This window comes from Taudactylus pleione, unplaced genomic scaffold (genome assembly GCF_031769625.1).
Source record: "Taudactylus pleione unplaced genomic scaffold, aTauple2 ptg000089l, whole genome shotgun sequence".
Lineage (NCBI taxonomy): Eukaryota > Metazoa > Chordata > Amphibia > Anura > Myobatrachidae > Taudactylus > Taudactylus pleione.
The window spans coordinates 3,744,241-3,762,946 of NW_028284491.1; the positions used below are offsets into that span (position 1 = coordinate 3,744,241).

At 46.9% G+C, this 18,706-nt stretch overlaps 1 protein-coding gene across 5 annotated transcripts in view; it reads right to left on the bottom strand.

The window, feature by feature from the left end:
- Positions 1-18,706, bottom strand: part of SETDB2 (SET domain bifurcated histone lysine methyltransferase 2) — a 48,767-nt gene that overhangs the window by 28,739 nt on the left and 1,322 nt on the right. For 3 of the 5 annotated variants that reach the window (XM_088469110.1, XM_088469111.1, XM_088469115.1), the window contains exons 2-6: positions 7,848-7,921; positions 5,341-5,466; positions 3,960-4,019; positions 3,121-3,211; positions 483-1,040 (exon numbers count right to left, since the gene is read on the bottom strand). In XM_088469110.1, coding sequence (XP_088325236.1) covers positions 483-1,040; positions 3,121-3,211; positions 3,960-4,019; positions 5,341-5,466; positions 7,848-7,917 — 905 coding nt within the window. In that variant the 5' untranslated portion in view covers positions 7,918-7,921. The other 2 variants (XM_088469112.1, XM_088469113.1) reach the window with 2 other exon arrangements.

Here is an 18,706-nt window from a genome sequence, read left to right on the forward strand (position 1 = left end):
ATTAATTAAATAAGCAAATTAGTCTCACACACAGTGGTATTTAAGTTTTTATATATATAATATTTGTATGCATTTGATTCATTGTTTTTCCATTTAACACCACAACATTGCACTGTCATACACTACCCCTTGTTTCTGCTATTATACAGATGACTATCGTGTACAGACCGCTGCATAGCTGTGTGTGCTTCTATTCCAATCATCCCTTTCTATCCTCTTCTGTTTATGTAACCCTTGTTACAGCACCATCTGAGCTTTCTCTGTGCATATACCGGCATCCACAACTCTATTTCAAAAGTATAGTACAAATAAATATCTATCATCACCAATGTCAAAGTTTTTATAAAGATATAAGGTTCAGCTGTAACTTTATATTGTCAACAGTCTCCTAATTTACACTTTGTGTAATTCTTTTTTGCAAGGTTTTCATGTACAATTGTTTTGTATCTTATTAGTATTCTATCTGCAATACAAATACTTACACATCTAAGCAGCCATCAGTACAGTCGCAGCATCCAATAAACAGGTCACTGAAATTATTGATGGAGTATCCACGTGGCCAAGGGGACTTCCTGTATGCAAAAGGTGATGGTCTGGTATTATCGATCTCATTGCACAAAGAGACTGGCACTGACTCCGCATCTCTGCTTATGTCAGCTTCCTGAGCGACAACCTGGCTCTTCACAGGATTTCTCTCTAGCTGGAGGTAAGTGTTGAATGAGAAATGATCCAGGAATAAAAAGCGGCATTCCGTCTGCAAGAGGTAAGAACGCACTTCCTCAAAGTCCCGCAGACCTCTTCCACAGGGAGCTTTGTAGAGGACGTCTAAGGGCCTTGAAAGGAGACCAGACTTTGCATGCCTCCTCTGGAAGTGACACATGACTGGGAACTTGAGTGGGTTCTCCCTCTTAGCAAAGTATGGATTCACTTCAGAGAGACACATCTGTCCACAGTTGTGCGCTTCAAAACGGATACGTGCTGCGCTCGGAGGTAAAGATATGTCGCCAGGTTTGGGCGACGGGCAGGTCTCTTCTTCATTGCTGTTTACAATATAATAAAAATTCAATTAATTTTATCAGGACATACCTATGAGAATTCTGTTTGTTAGTCACTTTCTCAAACTTAATTTGTGCGTAAAAGGTGGTATTACCCATAGCAACCAATAAGTTGCTCTCAATTTCTGTTGTAGAAATATACTCCTTAAAATGAAGTGAAGCCCTTTATTAAGCATAATGTAATGATTTGTCCCTATTCAAAAGGTTACTGGTAGGACTGCAGTGTTACCAAGTAGATATTACTGACTGACTGACCTTTGCAGAGGACACAGCATAACTTTCCAAAGACCCAATCATTTTGTAGAGTCACATGGTTCATTTACTATGAATACAGATTTTGTTAGGAATAAACTAAGGTCTACCATTAAAAAATAAAAAAATACAGTAGCTTCTTTAAATGTTAAGCTGGGCACACACTAGACGATATATTGGATGATTTGTCATTTTGAGGAGAATCAGAACAAGAAATCGTCCACATTATCCAGTGTGTATGCACTATTGCGCGCTCCTGTGTGTGGCTTATCGCATCTTCAGATCGGACTGCAGTGCAGACATACCATAAGATCTAGTGGCCAACACCACGCCTCTGGATGTGGCAGGGGATCGATATACTGGGTGGTCGTACACCAGATCGTGCAGTGTATATGGGCCGCCCAAAATATTGTGCCGTCGCTGGGTACACACATCGTCTAGTGTGTTCCCTGCATAACTGAAAAAACCCGTACCTTATGCATTCCTACCCTGGAGTTTTTTTATGCACTTGCTTTCCAAGCTAGTGTAACCGGAGATTGGGAGAGTGTATGGAAAACAGTAGAGTAATAGAAGTGGTTCCTCTTGTATACTATTCGCACAGGAATAAATACTTTCATGCATGCTAAAACATCAATATAACTATCATACCGGAATATTACGCAGCCGAAATGAACATCATATCCAATCTGTGCCCCACACTCTAGAACAACCTGTACCCATAAGTATGAAACTCCGCTCTTCAGTGAATCCGTAACCAGCATTATAACTTCCATGCAGAGTATTACAAAACACATTGCTATTCCAGATTTCTGTAGACAAACCAAGGTCAAGCTGGGTACACACCTAAAGATTTTCTGTCCAACCATCAAACTAATTGATTGGTTGGAATGAAAATCTGGTAAGGTATGAAAGTAAATGACAATCAGCAATTTGCTCCCAAACGCCAGGAAAATGGACAAAAACTGTTGTTTGAACAAATTGTTTAGATAGAACATTTAACAAACTTGTCTGAACGACCATTTTCATCTGTTTTCTGGCATTTAGGAGCAAATTGCTGCACATCATTTACTCCCATACGTTACCAGATTTTCATGCCAACCAATCAACTAGTTGGATGGTTGGACAGAAAACCTTTAGGTGTGTACCCAGCTTAAGTCACAAGTTTGCTAGCCATGGTGGCATGCCGCATTGCCTGCAATAATAGCACAGTATTTACCAATATATGCCTGTCATCACCGAGGGCCGAAACAGAATTAATGAAAAGGTTTCCCTACTCCCTACATAGTGCAGCCTGGTGGAACAAGAGCATACAAAGGTAACTCATTGATTTTGCCAAGTTGACATGGGGGCAGTATTACTTCAGCCCTAACCGAAACACCACTCTGAATTTGCACTATTATTGATAAACATCTGACTGCCATTGGCCAGTGTGTCGGCACATGTCAGGACCATGCCAGGCCATTTCTGGTCAGTTACAACTAAGCTGGTGAACCCAGTATGTGGTTATATTATGTTGCACCTTCCAAGAGAACCAACCTGTAACATTACATACAAACTGCAAATATTTCAAGCAAGGCTTATTTGGCGAGTATCTATTAATGTATCAAGTTTTTTTCACATACTAGTGCCAACATTAACATTGTGACTATGACTCAGTTCTGGACAGGAGTGCTTTACCAATGACCACGTTCTCAAATGATCCAAAAATGTGTTAACGCACAGGTAGAAAAAATGGCCTCTGTAAACACAAATGTACTGACAAGCTATAGAAGGAAAATGAGGCAGTAACATTGTCTCTGTATACTGTACATACCATTCAGCGGTGATGTGAGTTGATAACGGCTCCTCTATCTTTACTGGTGGACAATCCTTATCTTCTTGCAGGTCATCTGTAATATTTACATCTTCAAAACATTTATTGACATCAATATGCCAGTCTTTTTCTTTTTGAGAATAGACAACACATTTTCTCTATTTTCACCATCATTTCTTGTAGCAAAAGCACCTATACACTATATAGAGAGGGTTTCAATTGTATTTGGGCGCCAGATTCCCTGTCTAAAGTGACCAGGAGCTATTCAATTGTTTATGCTCGCACCCTCCTGAGGTGGCAATGAGAAACGTGCATAAAGTCTGGCTTCTGGGTGGCCATTACTTTGCAAGGGTTTAGCAGATTTACATGTCTAAACTTGGTGCATTTGGGCACGACGTACGTGATAAGTAATGGATGCCAGCGACACTCGCACCCAACGTCAAAACATTTAAATATGTCCCCTTGGGTGCCCATTACTAGTGCCAGCTACACTCGCACCCATCGTCAAAACATTTATATATGTCCCCTTGGGCACCCAATACTTACGGAAGCAAGAAAACAACTGAATTCTCCCCATACACTTTTAAATATATATATTTAAAAGTATAAATTGGGATGTCTGCCTTTAACTTTTAATGCAATCTCCACATATGTAACAGTAGTAGTACTGAGAACAGATGCACAGCCAGACTGTGGGAACGTCCAGCCAAGAGCTGAAGCTACAGACGGGAATGTCAAGCCGAGTCACAGTGCAAAGTTATAGTCCAGGGAACATCGAAGACATCGAAGAGAAATCAAACTGAGCATCACAGCATTTCAGTGACATATTATGTACTTACCACACTGGTCGGTGTCAGGGTCATCAAAATTGGTCACCCACAATAAAGCTCTCATGCATTCTATAAAAGAAGAAAAAAAAAAAAAGTTTAATGCAGAAAATGTCATACAATGCAGACTGCGGATGTCTACATATGTTCAAGGAGAATGGGTATGAAATACCGACAGAAGCCCGATGAGTGAACATCCCGACAGGGGCAGGTAAGTACCCTATTCCTCACATCTCCCCCCCTAACCCTCCCTTAGTGCTGCCTAACCCTAACCTCCCCCCGGTGGTGCCTAATCCTAATCCCCCCTTCCTGCACCCTAAACTTTACCCTCCCGGGGGGGTGCCATAACCCTAAACTCCCCCTGGTGGTGCCTTACCTTAACCCCCCTCCCCACAGCCTAAGCCTAACCTTAATTTCCCCCCGGTGGTCACTAACCTAACCCCCCATCCCCGGGCTAAAGCTGATACCCCAATCCTTCGTTCGGGATTCCGGCAGTCGGGGTGCCGACGCCGGTATCCTGATCCCCTTGGGGATAGCGGCATTTTGCCAGGCAGTGGGATTCCGGTGTCGGTATATCGGCGACCAGCATCCTGTCTGCTGTCATATTAACTACATCTCGTTCAGAGTATGGTCAGACACATAGAAAGTTAACTTGGAAATATGAAAGGCTCCCCAACAGTTCAGGTTCAACAGTTCAGGTTTTAGAGCTATCCATGGTTGAGCACAGGTTATTAACTCAAATTGACTGAGGTACTAATTAAGTCACATGTGCTCAAACCATGGATATCTCTAAAATCTGAACTGTTGGGGTGACTTAAAACACACACAGCTACAGTATGGAAGTTATACCAAGTCAGAGCCTGCTTCAGAGATGGACACTAATGCAATCGCAGCTGCGATTTTGCATGCAACGCAGCTGCGAAAATATGCTAATGGTTGCAATGATCCCCCGAGCATAGGGACGCCCACTGCTGCCTTCTCATCTGCGTACAACGTCGCTTACCTGCGTAAATATCGGTAACATCAATACGCATTGAGCAACCATCTTGCCCTTATGGCAGGTCTGACCAGCTGCAAACACTGCTGTGAATGCAATTGCAATGGCTAATTAATGCACGCCCATGAAACGGCGTTCAAATAGACACGCCTGCATTTTTCTGACCACCCCCCCTACGCGTTACCACCCCCAAACGCTGATTACTGGTTACTCCTTTTGTGAGTGGATCCTCTGTGCATGCGGAATCGCAAAGCAATTGCGGTGTGTGTGCATTGTGACTTACACGCATGCACTCTGGCAAACAATCGTTCAATCTGCGTAAACATCGCAATTGTGTCAGTCTCTGCATCAGGCCCTAAGGCTGCATTCCTACTACTTGGGATCAGTCAACTCAACCTTGGTTTGTAGCTGAGCCATCTTTGATTTTCTGACATAGAAGTTGCAATTTGTCCTGTACTTGTTTAAAGATTACGTCTACTTTCCCTTCTGTGCGCTGATTCTGCCAGAATGTTTGTGCTTCACCTGCAAAAACAAACATTTATATCAAATGTCATCTGATAGCCTAGATCAATATGCAAACATTTCAATATTGTCTGTCACTGCAGGGTTTGCGATCCCTTAGGAATAGATTTCACTTTGTGTTCAGAAACTGCAATAAAAGTAACGTGCCCTAACTAAAATATATGAAGTCTTGTATTGACCACCACATATACCCCTTCAGTACCCCTTAGAACTCCCCACATGCAATCATACTACCATAAATGCCCTAGCAATGTCCATCAGCCCTGGCTTCTATATCATAGTATGCCACACAGTAGTAACCCCCACTTCAGTTATACCACACAGTAGTGCCTTCAATTAATAATAATATTTTACGGAAAATGAATGTTAAATGAAGCCAAATAGGGGATCATGGCTTACTTGCAAATACTGCTGGATGGAATAGCAAAGCGCTCCATTCCACACGGTGAATCTATACACATTGCTGGCTAAATGCAAAATCTTGCCAAAGACCACACCAGGGCCTGCACAATACCCTCCATAGTTCTACCAAGTCGTCCACAGCGAGAAACTACACCACCTACTTACGCTCGGCAAGTCTGTGGCTTACTGACTAGCCGGGAACACTGCCATTGAATGGCATTCCATGTCATCCCAGCACGTCTCCAGTAATACTGGATGCGGAGTGCAAACCAACAGCACTCATGATCCAGCTACATAAGTTTAGGTTCCAGGGCCCACCGCTCTGCCCTCCCCAACACAGTCAATTTACCTGACTATGTATTCCATGCAGTGTGCATCTCCTGGCAACTCACCAGCTGAGGACAGTGATCGCATTGCAGTGTGATTGGTCAGAATAGGCAATGGGATCTCCTACTCTCCTATCCTCTTCAGTGACAGCTGGGAACCATGGTACCGGGACCAGGTTTGGGGGAGCTGAACTTTGCAGCAAGAGATTTGAAGTTGCCATTCAAAACAGAAAAAGCACTCTCAAACCTCCTCCTCCAATACAGAAACAGGTTTGGGTCCTCATTCAGCAAGACAATCACGGTATAATGCCATGAGCTATTTTTTTTTTTTTGACTGTGAATGGGTCTAATTTTCTAAGCGTGGCACTGCGCATGCATCCCATGGTGTATACGCACAGTATTGATTGAGACCTGCTGTATTTGAAGTATATTGAAAATGTGCTGAGGATTCCTGGATGATGACTGGGAGGTGGCTATTCAGACGCACAAAGATGATGCCCGTTATCGCAGTTTCACTGAACTGGTTGTGAACTCCGATACTTAATCGCGCACATTGGAGGCCATACTCTGATGGAGAAGGCCTCCTAGTATGGGGCTGGTGCAAGTTTTGGTGGTTGCTTCTAATTATGCACCAAGAGGAATTACAGTGTCTTAAGCTGGCCACACACTAGACCAACTTTCATTCAACCATCTAACTAGATGATTGGTTGGAATGAAATTCTGGTAACGTATGGGAGTAATTGATGATCTGCAATTTGCTCCTAAATTACAGAAAACAGATGAAAATGGTCGTCAGACAAATCTGTTAAATGTTTGATTTAAACAATTTGTTCAAACAATTTTTGTCCATTTTCCGGCATTTGGGAGCAAATTGCTGATTGTCATTTACTTTCATACCTTACCAGATTTTCATTCCAACCAATCAACTAGTTGGATGGTTGGATATAAGTTGGTCTAGTGTGTGGCCAGCTTATTAAAGATGTTCAAAGTGGGCGTCTCAGTCCTTGCACATTCAGACGCACGGTTGTACATTAGGGAGGCGGTATTAACACAGAGTCATATAGGAAATCCCCCAGCAATGTGGCACACACAGACTCTGCAGCATCCATCTCAGGCCCATATAGTAACGAGGCCTTCTTTAAAATACAATTAAACTTCATTTTCATAGTGAGTGTCACTCATACCAAACTTTATTTCAGACAATCCTTTGTATGCTATATGGGTATACTATATAGTAGAAGGGAGGGGGACTGATTACATGTAATATTAAAACGGAGATTCCATTTAAGTTAGAGCAGTCGGTCACATGCTGGCCACCAGTTTAGCCACTTTGCCTACTGTATTTTATACAACGACTTATTTTGCCTGACGGTGCAGCATTAAGTCACACCCAAGGCCTTGCACATAAGCACTGGGACAGCTGTTTTCCCAACTATAAAATCATTGTTAGTAGGAACAAGTCTGGGATTTTGCCATGGCTGTTTGGCATTTGTAAATGGTGAAACAATCTGGAGTTTTTTCTGGTCATCATATTCTATGCTTCTATCAATACTAGACCTTTCAGATTGTTGTACATTTCCTTTGAAGATTGTCTGGAAAGCATGTCCTACTGGGGAAAAGACATTATCAACAGAATAAAGACACACCACTTACAGACAGAAAGGTTACTGGTGGTGTGATTGGAGGACGTGGCCGGTGGATTTGTGGATTCTGACTGTTTCATTTCCCTGCATAAAACCAAAACATAATAGTAGGTAAACAAGCAGGGCTTAGTGCAAACATTTTACATATCCCTAAAAGAAAGGCAAAAAATATGTTTGTTTTATTAAAACTTTATTTTAAATAGGCAGTAAATTACAGAGACATAAAAAACTAATGTAAAACAAGCAGCATGTTTGCATTATAGATTTAAATATATAAAAATAAGGTTCTGGAATCTGTCTATTTTCTTTTCAAGTCGCTTGCAGAAGCTTAAATATAAATGAAAAGACAACAAACAAACAAACAATTAATTATTACTTTTCATTTTACATAGTGCTTCCAAAACTATACCAAAATACTAAGCAGAGCATTTGATCAGCAGCAACATTTCAGATGCATTAACAGTAAATACTTACATTTAAAACTAGTTGTCATGGACACCTAAGAGCTAGAGAATGCACAACACTTTATAATGATAGAACTACAATTACCCAACATTGCTATAGTACAATGTTACTATACTTGTTACAGAAAGTATGAATACATACCGTGTTTCCCCGATAATAAACCCTACCCTTACTTTTGAAAAACGGTCCAAAATAAGCCCTACCCCGAAAATAAGCCCTAACAAAATCCCCATTTTGTCCGGTCCCTGCGCTACACTAAAATGCCCCCAGCTCCGCCCCCCGCATGAAATGGATGCCACTGTTAAAGATTTAACAGTGGTATCCAATCACAGCTGCAGCGTCTCACTCTCTCACAGGAGAAAAAGAGGAAAAAAAATAAAGGTAAGTAAAGAATTGTAAAGCAGGACTGAGGGCATGATGGGGATAAAAGCAGGACTTAGGGCATGATGGGGATAAAAGCAGGACTGAGGGCATGATGGGGATAAAAGCAGGACTGAGGGCATAATGGGGATAAAAGCAGGACAGAGGGCATGATGGGGATAAAAGCAGGACTTAGGGCATGATGGGGATAAAAGCAGGACTGAGGGCATGATGGGGATAAAAGCAGGACTGAGGGCATGATGGGGATAAAAGCAGGACTTAGGGCATGATGGGGATAAAAGCAGGACTGAGGGCATGTTGGGGATAAAAGCAGGACTGTGGGCATGATGGGGATAAAAGCAGGACTGAGGGCATGTTGGGGATAAAAGCAGGACTGAGGGCATGATGGGGATAAAAGCAGGACTGAGGGCATGTTGGGGATAAAAGCAGGACTGAGGGCATGATGGGGATAAAAGCAGGACTGAGGGTATGATGGGGATAAAAGCAGGACTGAGGGCATGATGGGGATAAAAGCAGGACTGAGGGCATGTTGGGGATAAAAGCAGGACTGAGGGCATGATGGGATAAAAGCAGGACTGAGGGCATGATGGGGATAAAAGCAGGACTGAGGGTATGATGGGGATAAAAGCAGGACTGAGGCCATGATGGGGATAAAAGCAGGACTGAGGGCATGATGGGGATAAAAGCAGGACTGAGGGCATGATGGGGATAAAAACAGGACTGAGGGCATGTTGGGGATAAAAACAGGACTGAGGGCATGATGGGGATAAAAGCAGGACTGGCGGAGCATTCGGGGTATGGACACTTATGATGATGTTGTTGAAGAAGATGACATGACCATTTTTGAATAAAGATAGATATTTTTGTTCACACTTACCTGTTTATTGAAATTGCTGTCAATGTTAATTTAAATAAGCCCTACCCCGAAAATAAGCCCTATGGAGTTTTTTTGACCAAAAAAAAAAATAAGACAGTGTCTTAGTATCGGGGAAACACAGTAGGAATCCACAGCCCCAAAGTGACATAACCACTGGACATTCTAAATAAATGACATCTGAGATATATTCATTAAAGTTAAAAAGTATTTTTATAAAATGAACTGAATCAATACAATGTATCACAACCATGTCTTACCTTGTAACTCTGGGTGGTGACTGTCTGCATTATGTGGTTTTCAATGGGGGTGGGGGTATTATCTCCCAAAAGTATGTATTTTTAGGGGGGGGGGGTGGCAATTGTATCTCCATTCAGTAAATGGGTTATAGAGGGAGGGGATCTTCCATACACTATGTAGTTTAAATTGAAGTGGTATCTCTCTGCAATATGTGGTTTTCAGTGTGTGTAAAGGACAGTGGACAACAGGCAGCCCAATTTGCCTGCAGCTCCCACCTCATCTTATTTTGTTTGTTAGAATTTGTAGTGCTTGTTTAAAAGGCCTGCTAATGTTATTAAAGACAGGGGTCTCTTTCATTTATTACATGTGTTAATGTAACTTTGTAATGACAATAAGAGTAATGTGCGGCCCTTTTGAAGGCAATGAGGCAGCCAAAGCTTGAGGTTTCATATCACTGATGTAGGGGGTGTTGACTCACTTTGCAATGTGGTTAGAATTGATACCGCTCTGAAATATGTGTTTTACAATAGGTCTGGGGTGGTGTCTTCTACAATTTGTAGATAGAAATCATATAGGAGACAGTAAGAGATTGTCAATGAAAGTTAAAGTTCCTAAACAAAGCTATTATATTATTAATGTTGAATGTTTATAAATACTAAAGCTGCATACACACGTAAAGATTTTCTGTCCAACCATCCAAATAGTTGATTGGTTGGAATGAAAACCTGGTAAGGTATGAAAGCAAATGACAATCAGCAACACTATATATAGTGTAGAGGATTGAGAGGCCTTTTTGCCACTAAATTAAGGATCTAATATCTTTTGAGGTCAGTCCAGGGCATACACAGTTTACACACAGCACAAGCAATGGGATGCAGGATCCCGAGCGCCAGCATCCTTTGCCCATCCCGCATGGAGATGCGGTAAATATCCCGGCGGCGGGGATTCCCGGGGTCAGAATGCCGCCACTGGAATCCCGACACCTGTCAGAATCCTGGTGCTGGCAACCCGACCTCTGGAATCCCGAAGGTAATTAGCGGGGTTAGGGGGAGGGTTAGGGTTAGTGTGCAGGGAGGTTAGGTTTAGGCACTAGGGGGAGGTCAGGTTCAGGCACTGTGGAGGGAGGGGGAGGGTGAGGATACAGACCGACAGGTGTCGGTATCCTAACCCTTTCAGGATGCCAGCGTCGGGATTCTGACTGCCAAGATCCCGTACCCATCCCCAAGCATGACCCCTGCTGACATCTCCCACCTTAAACTACCCCCTCCTCTTTCCATAGAAGGTCCTGCAAAGAGAGCTGTGAAAAAAAACAACTTGCAATGCCAAAATAAAACTTAATAAAAGTATGAATCATTGCGACAAGTAACCCCAAACACACCAGCTATTCCATCACACTGACTATTTACAGTGCGGAAAGCAAACTGTTTTTTATTCTAATTTTGTTTGTGAACCAATATGTCTTTTATTTCACTGATTTTAAATATTAACGATAACAGAGTATTGTCCCTAATTGAAGTTTCCAGTGTGTTTTAGAGTGCCAACATAAGAATTCAGAATATTTTATAAAACCGATTTCAAGGTGCATGATCAGTTTTCTTTGCCCTGTGTGCCATTAATCCTAGATATGCCTGTATGTGTGACGTCACATAGGTGTCACCACACCACCAATCCCTGAAGCAGCCGTGTCCGCCCAGTGAGCGCACCCACTGCTCTGTGAAGGGGGCCTGGCCGGGTGATTGATCCTCCTGAGGTGTCAATATTGCCGGCTGTTTGGCTTCTGCTAATCGATCAAGCCCACAATGTTGTTACCTGCTGGTTGCGGCGAGCAATTATTACTGGAATACAGGCACTGACAAGATTTCAATTTTAATATATATATATATATATATTTATATATTTTTTTTTTTTTGACAATTTCATTAATACTGAGATTCCCACTTTCCATTTCTTGCGGTGGGGCAGTACCATTGGCACTGCAGAATCAGGCCCCAAGTGACTCTGTTTTGGATCTCACTATGGTTTCTAGATCTAACACCTCAGTATGGGGGGAATTCAATTCAGCGCGATGATGAATAACCGCGGGAGGGAGCTCCCACAGCTATTCAATTCAATGAGCTGTGTGCCTTGTCGTGAAGCAGGTAAGTCAGAGAATGCCAGTTCTCGCGACAACCTGGGTGTTAAGGTGCTGTAACCGGCATTCTCCAACTAAAGTGGCAGGCGCGTGGCTATTAGCACTGCGCTAAGCCGGCAAACAGCTGCGCGCCCCGCACTTTTGTCAGATTACTCCTCGCATCCCCAGGGGGGTGGGAGAAAAAATCCTTTAGCCGCCCAAACAGCGCAGTGTATTGAATAGCTGCAGGAGCTCTCTCCCGCGGCTATTCTACATCGCACTGAATTGAGGGTCTGATTCAGAGCCGGACGCAATTTGCGCTCGCTCGTTTAGAAAAAGGGGCTGGCGATTTAAATTGACCGTTCGCTCTTTGCGGTCTGTTGATGCCTCTATGTCTGAACGAGCGAACAAAACATGCGGACGTTTTTTTGTAAAAAACGCCCCCTGGCCGCTCGCATCATATGTCATCTCCGCTATTTATTTGATTAATCGAGTACATCGAAAGGTGTATGAACTGCTCGCTATTCTTGTGGTTGCATTTTCCTACCGCAATCATGCGAGCAGTTCTGGCTAAAAGACACCTAACTGACGTGGACGATGACGCTGCTTTGTTAATTATGCACACCCTTAAAACGCCCGTTTTGACCTTTTGGCACGCCTGCGTTCTGATCTCCACTCCCCGTTTTCAAGCATCTTCACCTGTTACCACCCACAAACGCCTCACTCTGTCACTCAAATTAGCAGGCATTCGCTATTTTGCGAGCACACAATTTTCGACCGCACTGACTGGTTCGCGCATGCGTACTAAAACCTGTACGCATGCGCAGTTGTGCGAACATCGCTCGGAACGAACGAGCGGCCGCTTACGAGCGGCTCTGAATCAGGCCCTGAATTCCCCCCTATAACTATTAATAAGATAAGGTATTTTTATATATAGAGAGAGAGATAGCGATGGCACATTCATGACATCACTAAGTGACCCATGTGCTCTTTAATAGAGATATTTTCAGATTTACGTCATCACCATGTGCCATTTTAACAAGTTGTTCCTTTGCTGAATCTCGCTTTACACTATTGATATAAGTGAAAAGGGAAAAGAGATTGAGGTTTTTAAAGATAGGGGCTAGTCACATCACACAGGACAGGCCACATCCCTGTGCAGACAACACCCCCACAATGCTAGTTACACCCCCACATCACTAGTCACACCCGCACGGGTTGGGTATGATTACCTGGCAGTCGTGATGCTCAGATTTCCGACGGGGGTCGGGTAAGTATACAAACCCTCCCCCTTTCTCTTCCTAACCCTCCCTTCTTGCACCCTAACAGTTAGTGCCTAACCTTAACCCTCCCCTCTTGGTGCCTAAACCTAACCGTCCCCCCTTAGTGCCTAACCCTAACTCCCCCCACCAGTGGGGCCTAACCCTAACCCCCCCAGTGGTACCTAACCCTAAACCCCCCCTTCCCGTGGCTAACAGCTAAGGGCACCCACGCTTGCCTTTGATCTGAATGTCCTATGTCAGGATTCCGGCGTCGATGTGTAGGCTGGCTTCGGGATTTAACCGCCTATGTTTAGTCCCGGGTTGGGATTACGACGCCGGGATTTCAACAGACGGAATCCCGTCCGTCGGTATTTTGACTACATCCCTCAATCGCAGTGATGAACACACCTCTTGCGGCGGCACACAATAGGCCCTTCATAAATTTCAGCTCCAGGCCCTTGTGGACCTTAATCTGGCACTGCATAAGCCTCACAAATAACTGAACGAAGCCAACGGCCTAACGTTTGCTTGTTGGCAGGCCAACCCCTCTTTTGAAAACCGAAGAGAACAAACAAAGAATCCGACTTCCTAACCGAAGCAGTCCGGTCCACGTAGATTCTAAGTGCCCGGACTACATCTAAGGAAGCCTCACCAGCGGAAAGATCAGGTGACTGAAAAGCTGGCATAACAAGTTCCTGATTAATGTGGAACTTTGAGACCACTTTGGGCAAAAACTCAGGACGAGTGCGGAGCACCGCTCTGTCCGGATGAAAAATCAGAAAAGGGGAGCGACAGGAAAGCGCCCCCAATTCTGAAACCCTCCTGGCAGAAGCAATTGCCAGGAGAAAAATGGTCTTAAACGTCAGCCACTTGAGCTCCACCGACTCAAGCGGCTCAAAAGGAGGACCCTGCAAGACCCGCAGCACCACCGCCAAGTCCCACGGAGCCACCAGAGGCACGAAGGGAGGCTGGATCCTGAGAACACCTTGGAAAAAGGTGTGAACGTCTGGCAGTGTAGCAATCCGTCGCTGAAACCACACGGACAAAGCAGACACATGAACCTTCAGAGAGGCCAGGCGTAAGCCGAGGTCCAAACCCGATTGAAGAAATTCCAAGATTCTGGAAACCCGAAACACCTGCGGATCATAGTTTCTGGATTCACACCACTGAAAATAAGTGCGCCACACCCTGTGGTAAATCCGCGCGGAAGCAGGCTTGCGTGCCCTAAGCATGGTACCAATCACCGAACTGGAGAAACCCCTAGACCTCAAGACGGCTGTCTCAAGAGCCACGCCGTCAAAGACAGCCGACCCAGATCCGGGTAAAGGCAGGGCCCTTGAGACAACAGGTCCCGACGCTGAGGAAGAAGGTACGGAGCGTCGATGGAGAGGCACCTCAGATCGGAGTACCAAGGACGTCTGGGCCACGCCGGAGCCACCAGCACGAGTGTGCCGCCGTCCTGCTTGAATTTCCGCAGAACCCGAGGAAGCAAGGATATCGGAGGAAACAGATACGCCAGGTGAAACGTCCATTTCACCGACAGAGCGTCTACCAGACAGGCGCCTGCGTCTCTTGTCCTTGACCCGTAAACGGGCAACTTGTGATTGTGACGGGAGGCCATCAAGTCCAGCTCCGGCAGCCCCCACCTGTCCACGAGTAGCTGAAACACCTCTGGGTGAAGCGACCATTCCCCGGGATGCACGTCGTGACGGCTGAGGAAGTCCGCCTCCCAATTGAGGACTCCGGGAATGAAGACTGCCGAGATCGCTGGAACGTGACACTCCGCCCAAGCAAGAATGCGAGACACCTCCGACATTGCTGCCTGACTGCGAGTTCCCCCTTGGTGGTTGATGTACGCCACCGTGGTGGCGTTGTCGGACTGCACCTGAACCGCCCTTCCGTGAAGAGCGGGGCCGGACGACTGCAGGGCCCTGTGCACAGCCCGCAGTTCCAGGATGTTGATGGGGAGAAGTGCTTCTTCCGCGGACCAACGACCCTGAAGCGATAATGAGCCGGTCACTGCCCCCCAACCCCGAAGACTGGCATCCGTCGTGAGCAGGACCCAGTCCGGGATCCAAAAGGGGCGCCCCTCGACCAGATGCGCCGTCTGAAGCCACCAAGCCAAAGACTGCCGAACCTCCGGGGACAACACCAGCATCTGAGAGCGGATCCGGTGAGGTAACCCGTTCCATTCCGATAGAATCAGCCCCTGCAGGGGCCGGGAATGGAACTGGGCAAATTCCACCATGTCGAATGTCGACACCATGGACCCCAGAACTCTCATAGCTGAATGGACCGACAGGCGGCAACTGCTCAGGCAACTGTGTATCCGCAGCTGCAGGGAGGAGGCCTTCTCTGGAGTCAGGAAAATCCGCTGCTGACGAGAATCCAGCAGGGCTCCCAAATGAACCATCCTCTGTGATGGAATCAGGGAGGACTTCTTCCAGTTTATCAACCACCCGTGTGCTTGAAGACAAGCAATGGTCAGGTGGAGATGTCGAAGAAGCACCTCCGAGGAGCTCGCCAGCAGCAGAAGATCGTCCAGGTACGGCAACAGACGTAGACCCTGACCCCGAAGGTGGGCAGCCATAACCGCCATCACCTTGGTGAACACCCTCGGAGCCGTGGAAAGGCCAAAAGGCAACGCCCGAAATTGGTAGTGATGGTTCAGGATAGCAAACCTCAGATACCGCTGATGTGCCGGTGCTATGGGCACATGGAGATAGGCGTCCTGGATATCGAGGGAGACCATATAATCCCCGGGTTCCATCGCCAGAATGATGAAACGTAACGTTTCCATCCTGAACCTGGGAACTCTGAGGTATCTGTTCAGAGACTTCAAATTCAGGATAGGGCGATGAGAACCATTGGGTTTCTGTACCAGAAACAGAGTAGAATAGTACCCCGTCCCGCGCTGAGACTGCGGAATGGGAACAATGACCCCTGCTTGTAGCAAGGATTCTATAGCTACCTGAATCTGACCAGCTTTGGTCTTGTCCAGAGAAGGACTCGTACAGAAAAACTGGTGGGGCGGCCTGAACCGAAAAGACAGGGCGTACCCCTGAGAGACTACTTCTCGAACCCAGGCATCCGTGGTGGTATTGTGCCAACACTGGGCGAATTGGAGGAGTCAGCCTCCCACTCTGGGGTCCCCCAGAGAGAGGCCCGTCCCATCAGGCAGCAGGCTTATCCTCCTGCTTGGAAGAAGGGCGCCGAGCACTCCATGCCTGCTTCTTGGGCTTGGGTGCGGCCTTGGTCGCCGAATGTCTCGGGAAGGACTGGCCCTTGGCCTTACCCTGAACCCGAAAGGACCGAAAGGCAGAGCTCCTCACTTTAGCCGGCGCAGAGGCCGAAGGGAGAAAAGCCGAGTTGGACTTAGCCAAAGTATCCACTATTTTGTCCAAATCCGGACCAAATAGTAAATCACCATTAAAAGGCAAGGCCTCCAGACCCTTTTTTGAATCTGCATCAGCCCTCCAGGACCTCAGCCACAGGGAGCGCCGAGCAGACACCGCTGCAGCCGACACCCTAGAAGTGAGCAGGCTGGCATCCAAAGATGCTTCCCCAATATAGGAAGCTGCATCCCGCATCTGTCCCACTAACGCTCTCTGGATATCCGGAGCCTCATCAGGAAAGGTATCCTCCAAGGCATTGGCCCATGCCTCAATGGCTTTAGCCACCCAGGAGATAGCCATGGACGGGCGAGCCACCGCCCCGGAAAGAGAATAAATGGACTTTAAACAAGTCTCCACCTTCCTGTCCGTGGGATCCTTCAAAGAGGAGATAGACGGCAATGGCAGCGTCGCGCTTTTGATCAAGCGGGTAACGTGGGAATCCACCGCCGGCGGAGTTTCCCATTTCCTGCAATGAGCTTCAGGAAAAGGAAAGTTCGCCGCCAACCTCTTCTGTGGATGGAACCTCTTACTAGGTAATTGCCAGGCCGCCGCCATATGATCCGATAATTGATCAGACAGGGGGAACACAGTTGAAGTCACCTTGGCCTTTTTAAAATTAGGAAACTTCGACCTAGGAGCCGGCGCATCATCCTCAACATGTAGGATAGCCCGCACCGCCCTAACTAAGGCTGGAACATTAATGGAGGACTTAGCTTCCACCTCCTGCCCCATGACATCAGAGTCAGAGTCCTCATGGATTTCTCCATCATCTGAGGACACTTCCGAGTCCGACAACTGCGCAGCTAGTGAACTCACAACCGGACGTTTAGACACCCTTGGTGGCACATCACCTTGCAACATGGACTGAAACGCCGAGGATGAAGCCGCCAGACTCTGTACGGAGCTGGATAGAACATCCACCCAAGGCGGAGGAGCCGTCGGAGCAAAACTCTGCAAAGGCACTACAGACTGACGCGTCCCTGGGGAAGACTGCACATACACAGGCAGTCCCGAGTAAGGACCCACAGTCTGGGCCCCGGGGGTAGACGCCAGCACCTGTGAAAACATCGCCCAAGGAGGGTCCTGTGATACAGGGGGGTTGGAGGGGCCCGGTACCAGCTGGCACCGCCCGCACAGACCATCCTGAGATAAGTCCTCCCCATCAACTCCAGCAGCACAACGTCTGCAGGAAAATAGCACAGGAGCCACAGAGCGCTCAGTCTCCTCATCAGACATGATACCGTAAATCACAAGAAATAGGTATCACCAGAGGAATTACGGTTTTAACACCCGCGCACTCACCAGTATGCGACACAACAGCCCAGATATGGTACTGTGTAGCACCCAACAGTATGTGACTGACCCCACAAATACGTGTTTTATATAAGTGAGGGTCTCAGAAAAACGCCCTTCCCCCACACACCTGCCGGGCCGTAGGAGAAGGAAAGGGATAGTTATAAGCTGACAGCAAGGAGAATAAGTCACAGACAGGCAGCACTAGCAATAGTCACATACAATGCAGAAAAGTTAGTACTCACTGCACCTTCCGCTACAATCAACCGCCCAGATTCAGTGTCTGGGAGGGCTATAGCGCTGTGTACACTGTCCTTTAGCAGGGGAGAGGTACACAGGGGGACCGGTCCACTTGATACCGCCTGGGAGTCTGCGATGTGCCAGTAAAGATGGCCGCCGGAGACCTCAGAGGAGGAGTGGCCGAGAGATAAGAGCAGCTCAGCGACGCCAGACTCCTAGTTGAAAGGCGCGCTGAGCTGAGGGGAGGAGCCGCTAGACAGGGAAGGCTGCCTCCCTGGCTAGCAATTAACCCCCGGGTTGCCGGTCCCGCTACCAGCCTGATACCCTGGTGGTCTAGCGGACACGCGGGGTATTCCTCAATTGAGGGGGAGCCCGCCGCCGCTAGCGCCTCCGGTCTGTCCCCAGAGACCGGAGGCTTCTGACTGCATAGAAAGTATCCGCGGGCCGCCGCACGCGGCGACCCGCGGCTTACCTGATCCCCGTCGCGTCCGGCAGCAGTCAAGGGAGTCCCCAGAGCCCGGCTAATACAGGCTCTGGGGTCCCGCCGCGATCCCCAGAGCTGTACTGGCGTCGCGGCGCCAGCGGGGAGGAGCGGCAGCGTGGACGTCC